Consider the following 11604-nt stretch of genomic DNA (forward strand, 5'->3'; position numbering starts at 1 on the left):
GAAATCTTTGTATCCTTAATGGCTACAGGTGAAGTTCCAGAGGACTGGAGGATAGCCAATGTTGTTCCATTGTTTAAGAAGGGCTGCAGGGATAATCCAGGAAATTATAGGCCAGTGAGTGTTATGTCAGTGGTAGGGAAGTTATTGGGAAAGATTCTTAGGGACAGGTTTTACTCACATTTGGAAACAAATAGACTTATTAGTGATAGACAGCATGGTTTTGTGAAGGGGAGGTCATGCCTCCCTAACGTAATTGAATTTTTTCGAGGAAGTGTCAAAGGTGATAGAGATCAGGGAAAGGCAGTGGATGTTGTATACATCACTTTCAGTAAAGCCTTTGACAATGTACCTCATTATAGAGTGGTATGAAAGGGGAAGGCACACGGGATCAGAGGAGAGCTGGCAAGATGGATACAGAACTGGCTTGGCCATAGAAGACAAAGGGTAGCAGTGGGGGGTGCTTTTCTGAATGGAAGACTGACTAGCAGTGTTCCACAGGGATCAGTTCTGGGACTTCTGTTATTCATAGGATATATATATGATTTTGAGGAAAATGTAGCTGGCAGATGACACAAAAAATTGGTGGAGTTGCGGACAGTGAAGAGGATTGTCAGAGGATACAGCAGGATATATATCGGTTGGAGACTTGGGCGGAGAAATAGCAGATGAAGTTCAATCCAAATTTGGGGAGATTTAGACCTCCCCAAATCTGGCGTAGAGAAAAGTCATAGGTAGAAGAAGGTAGATGAGGCATTCACTGAATGTTAAAATGGCGGCATGGGCTTGTTGGGCCGAAGGGCCTGTTTCCTGTGCTGTGTTGTTCTTTGTTCTTTATTCTTTGTTCTTTGAGTGTGATAATGCATTTTGGTAGGTCCAATACATGTAGGAATTAGTAAATGGTAGAACCCGTAGGAGTACTGACAGGCGCAGAGATCTGGACATACATGTCCACCGATCACTGAATGTGGCAAAGCAGGTAGATAAGGTAGTCGAGAAAGCATGCGGCATGCTTGCCTTCATTGGTTGGGACACTGAGTATAAAAATTGGCAGGCCATGTTTTAGCTGGGCAGAACCTTAGTTAGGCCTCATTTAGAATATTGTCTACAATTCTGGTCGCCACACTACCAGAAAGATTTGGATCCTTTAAAGAGGATACAGAAGAGATTTACCAGAATGTTGCCTGGTCTGGAGCCATGAGGAGAGATTGGATAAACTTGCGTTGTTCTCACTGGAACGATGGAGGTTGAGAGTCGACGTGATCGAGGTTTTCAAGATTATGAGTGGCATGGACAGAGTGGATAGTCAGATGCTCTTTCCTAGAGTAGCAAAGTCAGTAGGGGACATGAGTTTAGCGTACATGGCAAAATATTTAGTGGAGGTGTGCGAGAAAATTTTTTACACAGAGGATGATGAATATCTGGAACATATTTCCTGGGGAGGTGGTTGGAGCAATACAATAGCATCATTTAAGGGGTAACTAGATGAATACATGAATAGAATGGAAATGAAAAGATATGGAGTCTAAGTGCGTGCAGTTTTAGTTTAATCAGGCATCATGATCGATGGAAGGCTTGGAGGGCCTGTTCCTGTGCTGTACTTTTCTTTGTTCTTTGCCATGCTGCCCAGTTTTTACCATTCAGCTAGTCCACATTTGGCCCATATCCTGCTAAACCAATCTTACCCATGTAACTGTCCAAATGCTTTTTAAAAGACAAAATTGTACCTGCCCCTCTACTACTGTTTCTGGCAGCTTGTTCCAGACACACTCAACGCTGTGTGTGAAAACATTGCCTCTCCCCTCTCACCTTATGCCTTTAGTTTTTAAACTCCCCTACCTTTGGGAAAAGATATTGACTTTCTAGCTGATCTATGCCCCTCATTATTTTATAGACCTGTGTAAGATCACCCCTAAGTCTCCTACACTCCAGTGGAAAAAGTCCCAATTCATCCAGCCTCTCCTTATAACAAAAGAACAATCAAGTGCCAGTGGCATTCTAGTAAATCTTTTCTGCACTCTTTCTAATTTAATAATATCCTTTCTATAACAGGGTGACCAGAACTGTACACAGTATTCCAAGTGTGGCCTTACCAATGTCTTGTACAACTTCAACAAGACGTCCCAACTCCTGTATTCAATGTTCTGACCATTGAAGTCAAGCATGTGAAATGCCTTCTTCATCACCCTGTCTACCTGTGACTGCACTTGAAAGGAGCTATGAACCTGTACCCATACATCTCTTTGTTCTATAACGCTCTACCATTAACTGAGCAAGTCCTGCCCTGGTTCGATCTACCAAAATGCATCACCTTGCGTTTATGTAAATTAAACTCCACCTGCCTTTCATCAGCCCACTGGCCCAATTGATCAAGATCCTATTGCAATCCTAGATAACCTTCTTCACTGTCCATTCTGCCACCAATCTTGGTGTCATTTGCAAACTTACTAACCATGCTTCTTAAATTCTTGTCCAAATTGTTAAGAACAAAGAATGAAAAACAAATAAAATTACAGCACAGGAACAGGCCCTTTGGCCCTCCAAGCCTGCACCAACCATACGATGCGACTTAACTAAAACACCCTATCCTTCCGGGACCATATCCCTCTATTCCCATCCTATTCACGTATTTGTCCAGATGCCTCTTCAAACTCACTATCGTATCTGCTTTCACTACCTCCCCCAGCAATGTGTTCCAGGCACCCACCACCCTCTGTGTGCAAAATCTGCCTCGTACCTTTCCTTTAAACCTTACCCCTCACACCTTTAACCTATGCCCCCTAATAATTGACTCTTCCACCCTGGGAAAAAGTTTCTGACTATCCACTCTGTCCATGCCTCTCAATCTTGTAGACTTCTATCAGGTCTCCCCTCAACTTCTGTTGTTCCAGTGAGAACAAATCAGGTTTCTCCAACTTCTCCTCATAGCTGATGCCCTCCATACCAGGCAACATCTTAGTAAATCTTTTCTGTACCCTCTCCAAAGTCTCCACATCCTTAGTGTGGCGACCAGAATTGAACACTATATTCCAAGTGCTGCCTAACTAAGCTCCTCTAAAGCAGCAACTTGACTCGCCAATTTTTAAACTCAATGCCCCGGCCGGCGAAGGCAAGCATGCCAATTGCCTTCTTGACTATCTTCTCCACCCGCGTTGCCACTTTCAGTGACCTGTGTACCTGTACATCCAGATCCCTTTGCCTATCAATACTCTTAAGGGTTCTGCTCTTTCCTGCATATTTCCGATTTGTATTAAACCTTCAAAAATGTATTACCTCACATTTGCCACCTTTCCGCACAAGTCTCCAAATAGAACATAGAACATAGAACATTACAGCGCAGAACAGGCCCTTCAGCCCATGATGTTGCGCCGACCAATTAAGAAAAAGCAAAGACCCTCTAACCTAAACCAATCCCTTTCCATCCATAAACCTATCCACGGACCTCTTAAACGCCCCCAAACTAGGCGCATCTACAACTGCAGCAGGCAGGGCATTCCATTCCCCCACCACCCTCTGGGTAAAGAACCTACCTCTGACATCCGTCCTATAGCTACCACCCCTTAATTTAAAGCTATGTCCCCTCGTGCTAGCTTTCTCCATCCGAGGAAAAAGACTATCACTGTCCACCCTATCTAAACCTCTAATCATCTTGTATGTAAATGATCTATACCCTGCTGTATCCTCTGATGGTCCTCATCGCTATCTACTAATCCACTAACCTTTAGTATGTTTGTGGACAACACAATCAATCTAGTTACATTTTCCTCCAAATCATTTATATATATTACAAACAGCGAAGGTCCCAGCAATGATCCCTGAGGAACACCACTTGTCGCAGCCCTCCATTCAGAAAAGCATTCTTCCACTGTTACCCCTGTCTTCTTTGACCGAGTAAGAAGCCTCACAACACCAGGTTAAAGTCCAACCAGTTCATTTGATCGTGATCCCACAAGCTTTCAGAAATGGTGTTCCTTCGTCAGGTGTGTGGAAGGTTCAAATAAACTGTTTGGACTTCAACCTGGTGTTGTGAGACTTCTTACTGTGTTTACCCCAGTCCAACTCTGGCATCTCCACATCATGACTTCTTTGACCGTGCCAGTTTTGTATCCACCTTACCAGCTCATCTCTGATCCCATGCAACTTCACCTTCTGCACCAGTCTGTCATGAGGAACCTTGTCAAAGGCCTTATTGAAGTCCATGTAGACAACATCCAACGCCCTACCTTCATCAATCATCTTCGTCACTTCCTCAAAAAACTCAAACAAATTAGTGAGACATGACCTCCCCTTCAGAAAACCATGTTGCCTCTTACTAATACTTCCACTTAGTTCAAATATTCATGAATTATGAATGCTAAGCAAAAAAAAAGCCAAGTGATTGATTTGTGTTGTGAACGTGTATGACAAACTGGTCCAGATCCATGTGCAAACATGATGTGAATGTTATTAGACACAAATAATAACAGAATTGCAAACCTAAAAGGCACCCTGAGCATTCTATTTGACAGAGCATTTTGGAAAAGTAAGGTGCATTATCTATATTGGTTCCCAGTCCACCAATACATCCATAGAGAAATAATTATCCTTGCATCAAAATGCCACATGGTCTCCACACCAATGATCACTGTAAGCTCTTCCATCACTATTACTCTCCATGAACTAAATTTACGTCAAATCCTGGTCTCTTGCATATCCAATAATTCCTTTGACCCAAAATTGGCAGTTGAACCTCCAGGCCCAAAATGTTGAAATTAATTTTATAAAGCTCTCCTTCTTTCCACTTCTCTTTAAAGCTTTCTTTGAAACCTGCTATGCTGACCAAACATTCTGTCATCTATTCTAATGTTTTCTTCTGCTTGGAATCACTTTTAGACTAATTGATCTTTTTTGTCTGAAGCACCTTGAGATGTTTTACGACTTTAGAAGTGTTTTACAGAAGCAAGTTGTTGATTTTGTAGATAATATTAATATAAACTTGTGCGTAAATTGTGTACAGGGGGACGCTCCCCTATCTGCACTTTCATGGCTTTTAATCACCTCGTTTTCCCAGATATGTTACTGAGGTGTCAATCACAAGTACATATTTTGTATCATTAACTTTTATATCTGGTGCTAGCAGAAAATGTGCAATTTCTAGTGTTAAAAATTACATTTAACATGCTGTAACGGATGAATATAGTTTGTCTGTATTAGCAAAAAAAAAGCTCACCTTTACACCTTTTATAACGAGAAGTCATCCAAAAATATTTTACAATGAAGTACATGCTTTTGAAGCGCCCTCTAAATGTAGGAAATGTGTCAACCACTTTGTGTGGAAATTAAGTTGTAATTCCAGCTATGGCCAAATATTTAATTCACTTTGTTCTGCAAGATTAAGGATGCTCATTTCAAATAAAGCACCACGGGGTTGCTGGGATTTGTGAAACTATAGTTAAAAGAGTCAAAAACTGCAGATGCTGATGTGGAAAATTAAGTTACAACAACAACAAGGCAACTCTGTCAGTGAGAATGGAGAAAAAAAATGAAGGCTTTCAGTGAGCCAGTGCTTGCGTATTCAGGATAAAAGATTAAACCTTGCATCAATTTCACAAATAGCGTATTCCCAGCCTTGGCCGCAAGATGAAAATAGGACCCTTTCAGTGACAAAATTCGAAAGAACAAGATACATTGAATTATAAATGCTACATTGTCTGTATGAATCAGCAGGTCGTCCTGCAGTGCATTGCACTGGATTTATGTCCTCTTAACTAGCAAGTAATTGAAGCTTGTAAGCTTGGCACTCAGTGCCAAGTCGATTATAGTGCCTAGTGTTGTTTCTACGTCAGTATTCGACATTTGCACACAGCTGGATTCCACAAACAGGTCTGAGATAGCAATTAATAATCTGTAATAGAAATGTTGATTTAGGAATAGATATTGACCTAAAAGGAGAAAACCTAAAAGGCGTCTTGAGTACTCTATTTGAATACAATGGAGCAAACTCCCGGCTCTTTTTTAAGTGGAGCAATGAAATCTTTTCCTCATTTGAGAGGATGGACAGTGCCTCAGTTTAACATCATACATAGAAGGCAGCACCTCCAACAGGATTCCCGCAGTACTGCACTGGAGTGTCAGCCAAGATTCTGTACTCAAGTCTTGGAAGTAGCACCTGAATTTAGAACCTTCTGACGTAAGGTCATGAGTGCTACCATTTAACCATAAATGAGCAACCCACAGACCTTATTATTTTCTAATGTAGTAAAGACAAACTGGTAGACGCTACTCAAGGCCTGTAGTCGGAAATTCAGTCACTTTCTAAGATGGAGTTTCAGAACCACATGGCTCTTGATCTCTTAACAGCGGTGCAAGGGAGTGTTTGTATGGCTGTCAATGAGACATGCTGCTTCTGCGACGGTGAGAATCATAAAATTGAGACCGATGTGCTTACCATTTAGGAGCAGGTGTGTTTCCTGAACTCAGTTGCTCAGGAAAAGCCTTTTGACTGGTGGGGTTGGTGCCCTAACTGTTGTAAGCGGTTTACATTTATTGTATTAGAATTTTAAATATACAGTCATTTAACATAGGTTTCAGTTTATTACAACAAAGGCTCAACTGAACATTTTTATTTTCTAAAAATATAATTGCAGGACATCCTAAGACGAAAGCATTTATCACTCATGGTGGTACAAATGGCATATATGAAGCTATTTACCATGGGGTACCTTTAATTGGAATTCCTCTGTTTGCTGATCAACCTGATAACATGGTTCGCATGAAGGCAAAGGGAGCTGCTGTTGTCCTCAATTTTTTCACGTTCAACGCACAAGATTTAGTTGATGCTCTCAACACAGTGATCAATGAAACAAGGTAAGAAAAAACTATTCAAAGGAAGCAGAACAGAACAATGAACTCCTTAAAATGGCTGGGTTCCCAGTCATGTCAGAGGTTAAAATCCAAGAAAGTTATGGAACAGGAAGTGAACATATGTGTTATAGTGGCACAATGGTTAACACTGCAGCCTCACAGTGTCAGGTTGGATTCGATTCCCAGCTTGGGTCACTGTGCAGAGTCTGCATGTTCTCTCTGTTTGCATGTGTTTCTTCTGGGTGCTCTGGTTTCCTAGCATAGTCTGAAAGATGTGCTGGTTAGGTGCATTGGCCATGCTAAATTCTCCCTCAGTTTACTTAAACAGGTGCCAGAGTGTGGCAACTAGGGGATTTTGACAGTAACTTCATTTCAGTGTTAATGTAAGCCTACTTGTGACACCAATAAATAAACTTTAACATGCATGGAACCCGAACACTTTTGGTTTTAACAAAGGCTAGCAAAAGGAGTTGGTCATTAAGATATTTCACTGAGACTGCTTGCTTTCATGTTAATAGTCATTTTATTTTTATTCACCGGAGACCTGCTTTCCCTGATTGTAAGCAGTTTACAGGAGGCAAGAGAGCTGAATCCATGAGCTAAGTGTCTTTACAACACTGTTTGTAGATCAGGAGGAACAGGATTGTTTTCACCAGGCTCAATAAGTTAGCCAGTAAACCACTACCAATTCTGTGATCTGTCTGCAGGCCCCAGCTGACCACAGTCTGATTTACTCCCCCCACCAACATCCCTCACACTCCCCTCTTACCCAACCCTCTGATCTCTCCAAATCCCATTGGACCCTTACCTGGAATTGAGATCCCTGGAGCACCATGAAATTATCCCTTCTTGTGAGACTGGGATCTCCTGGTTAGCATTAAAAAACCCAATACGCTGAGGTCAGGAACCAGTTGGGCCACATGGCTCCTGCAATTCAGACCTTGGCTAGGATTTTCCAATCCTGGTGGTGGAGAGCACTGTTGTGCCTGTTAATTCTCAGATACTGTCAGCCATTGCTTACTCCAATGTTTTACCCCAGTGCCCTTATTTGCAAAATGGACAAAGGACAAACACAAGTAAAGGTTCAACAAGTTTATTAATAATAACACTACTAACCTTTAAATTACTCACGTAAAACAAGAGGATACCCCAGATTCAAGTATACTACCCGCAAAGATGGTTTGGTTAAAACTGCAGGCTCGATTCCCTGAGTCCCTCTAGTCCGTCGTCACGAAGGGGAGTCTTGATGGCAGCTTCTTCCTTCCTTCCTTCTCTGGTCAGTCTTCTGAATGGTTAAGGGTCGCCTCCTTCATCAAGTCTTCGCTGGTGTCTGAAAATCTGTCCCTTTATCCCCTGTCTGCTTACCTTTCCAGAAACTTCTCTGGCTTCCGGCCAATGAGGTCCCAGGAGGGGGTTCCAACACCCACTGGGTTTCTTGATGTCTGCCTGACAGGACACCAGGGTCTGACCCCAGGTGTCCATCTCCATGCTGTTGCTTACATGTAACCTGTTATCAGATTAAGCCAACTGCAGGAACTTGTGGTGACAGAAAGTCTGGCCCGATCTGGGCTTCTAACAATAGGCCGGTGCATTTCAATGGGGTGCAATGATCTCCTGCTAAGTATCAGTAGGGTGCAATGACCTTTGATGGGAGATTGATGAATCAGGCCCAGACAGGTTTGTGTATTGTACAATTGGCCTGCCTGAGGTTTGACTGTGTTTGATTTTTAATATGCCCAATTCTTTAATTTAGGATATCCAATTTTATCAGCCTTAAAACTAGGCCCTGTTTATATTACAGCATCTTTGCAAGTGGGACAGTACCATTACACCCCCATTGTCCCCAATCCACCCATGAAAATGTTTCGGCAGGACCTGAAAATCTTCTGTTACATATTCGAGACTCTCCATGATCTGGACCATCCCCAGAATTTCTCACAGTACAAGATTGTGGAATTTTCTCATTCAAGTTTTACACTGCAGATACATTAAGAAAAATCCAGGAAGTATTCAATTGGCATAAAAACTGAAGTAAACCACCCTTTTTCTCAGGGGCAGTCTCAAAAAGAATCTGCCACATTCTGCAGAGTGCCTCAGCATGAATGATGCTGAAATTCAGAGGGCGGGGCCTATTCTCAGTGGGGAAGCTGGTAGCGTAGCGCCAAGCAGGGCACTGTGCATGCCCCAGTCTGTTAGTGCCGAAATTGTTTGCTGGCCTCTGGATTGCTGGCCAGTCACACAATCTCCAACACCGTCCCTCCATTCCTCCCACAGTCTGATTACTGGTGCCCATGCATGCCTGGTCTCCATCCTTGATCCCGCCCCGCAGTCCCGACCCCCCCCGCCCCCGGCAACACCGGCCCCCTGACAGTGCAGTACCCCATGGCCAGCCCCAATCATTAACCTCCCACCCTCTCCTACCAATCCCGATTGCAGAATGGCAGTGAGACCCTCACTGATAGCACCAGAAGGCTCAACCTCCATTGGGCAGATATATGGCAAGTGGAGTTTAATCCTGATAAATGTGAGGTGATGCATTTTGGCAGGAATAATGTAGTGGGGAGTTATATGATAAAGGGTAAGCCTATAAAGAGTATAGAAACGCAGTGGGACCTCGGGGTGCGAGTGCACAAGTCTTTGAAGGTGGCAGTACAAGTGAAGAAAGCTTATGGTACGTTAGCCTTGAGAGGAAGGGGTATAGAGTATAAGAGCTGGAGTCTGATGTTGCAGTTGTATAGAACATTGGTTAGGCCGCATTTGGAGTACTGCGTCCAGTTCTGGTTGCCTTACTTTCGGAAGGACGTGGAGACTCTGGAGAGAGTGCAGAGGAGGTTTACCAGGATGTTGCCTGGTATGGAAGGACTGGGTTATGAGGAAAGATTGAGCAAATTGGGGCTGTTTTCCTTTGAAAGACGGCGACTGAGGGGAGATCAAATAGAGGTATATAAGATTATGAAGGGTATAGATAGAGTAAACAGAGGTAAGCTACTTCCTATGTTAGGGACGCACAGTATGAGGGGCCACGGGCTTAGGGTGAGCGGGGAGAGGTATAACATGGATATTAGAGGGAGGTTTTTCACACAGAGGGTAGTTGGGGTATGGAATGCTCTGCCAAGCAAGGTGGTGGAGGCAGGCACGCTAGAGATGTTTAAGAGTAACTTAGACAGGCACATGAGTGGGTTGGAGATGGGAGGATATAGGATACCGTTTTAAATAAGGTTCATTAGCATTGGGATGTCCCGGGTAATGAAAAAGTATGAGGAATGATACTAACGTTTTTCTCTTTTAATTCACAGGTTTTAAGTCGGTCCGCCTTGTTGTCCAACGAGGGGCATACACGCGATGGGTCGTACTAGGGCTGCTTTTGGATGTTCGAGAGTAGCCTAGTGCTTCATGTCGTTAGTGTGCGCTTAAACTGGACCAGATGTTGGGCAACACGACAGCTCAGTGACTATCACTGTTTGCTGTGCAGACACATGGATTTGGGCCAGTGTCTGTGAGAGTTTGCGCATTCTCCCCGTGCTTGCATGGGTTTTCTCCGGGTGCTCTGGTTTCCTCCCGCACCCCAAAGATGTGCTATTAGGCTGATTGGAGGTAATAAATTGTCCCTAAATTAGTTTCCCTCAATGTGGAATGCCATAATCATAGATAGGGTTCATGGATGGAGGGGGGACTGGTAATGTTAAAATGGCGGCGAGGGCTCGTTGGGCTGAAGGGCCTGTTTCCCAGGCTGTTTTTGTTCTTTGTTCTTTGTATTGTTTTGTCCCACCATTGGTATCCTTGCCTCCAGTTGTCTAGTTCTAAGCTCTGTCCTTGCCTTCACTTCACTCTCCTTAAAACGTGTCTCTTTGACCAAGATTTGGTCACCTATCCAGTTTCTTTCTTTAGCCCTGTGTTTGATTATTCTCATGTGAAGCGCCTTTGGACAGTTTATTAAGTTCAAGGTGCTATACATAAAACAAGTTATGTAGGTACATGGAGTTTTGGGGATTAAATGAGACAAAATAAAAAAATTGTGAAAGAAACTGTTTTGTTTTCTTAGGTACAAAGAAAATGCAGTGAAGTTATCTCAAATTCAGCATGACCAACCAATGAGTTCATTAGAACGAGCTGTGTTCTGGATTGAGTTTGTAATGCGCCATGGAGGAGCTAAACATTTACGGCCTGCAGCACAGTCCCTGTCCTGGTACCAGTACCATTGCCTGGATGTGATAGCATTCCTCTGTGTCTGTGTGGCAACAGTCACATTTCTCCTCACAAAATGTTGCATGTTTTGCTGCAGAAAATGCAGGGATACAAGGGGAAAGAAAAACAAGGTTGAATAAAACTCTAAATAAAGCATCTCTACCTTACGAATAAAGGTCAGTAGTTCATAGGATGACCTTAAAATTATAATTTGATTTCATTGGAATGTCTACTGTTGTGGGTTAAAATTGCATTGCCCCTCCAACCAATTAATGCTTTTGCCAAACTAGAGTACCCAAACAATTCACTGAATGACATGAATAGAATCATGGAATCCCTACAATGCAGAGAGGCCATTTGGCCCACTGAGCCTGCACCAACAACAATCCCACCCAGGCCCAAACCCCATATATTTACCCTGCTAATCCTCTGACACTAAGGGGCAATTTAGCATGGCCAATCAACCTAACTCACACATTTTTGGAGTGTGAGAGGAAACTGGAGCACCCGAAGGAAGATTAATGCAAACTCCACCCAAGGCTGGAATTGAACCCAGGTCCCCGGCGCTGTGAGGCCACA

General features: G+C 43.1%; 1 protein-coding gene across 1 annotated transcript in view; it reads left to right on the forward strand.

Moving 5' to 3' along the window:
• Positions 1-11165, forward strand: part of LOC145343408 (UDP-glucuronosyltransferase 2A1-like) — a 93993-nt gene extending 82828 nt beyond the window's left edge. The window contains exons 5-6 of the mRNA XM_080189632.1: positions 6624-6843; positions 10883-11165. Of these exons, the coding sequence (XP_080045758.1) occupies positions 6624-6843; positions 10883-11165 (503 nt within the window). The remainder of the gene's footprint in view (positions 1-6623; positions 6844-10882) is intronic.
• Positions 11166-11604: the final 439 nt, after the last annotated feature.

Source organism: Carcharhinus amblyrhynchos, chromosome 5, assembly GCF_965287045.1.
Source record: "Carcharhinus amblyrhynchos chromosome 5, sCarAmb.v2.hapA, whole genome shotgun sequence".
In the NCBI taxonomy this organism is placed as follows: Eukaryota; Metazoa; Chordata; class Chondrichthyes; order Carcharhiniformes; family Carcharhinidae; genus Carcharhinus; species Carcharhinus amblyrhynchos.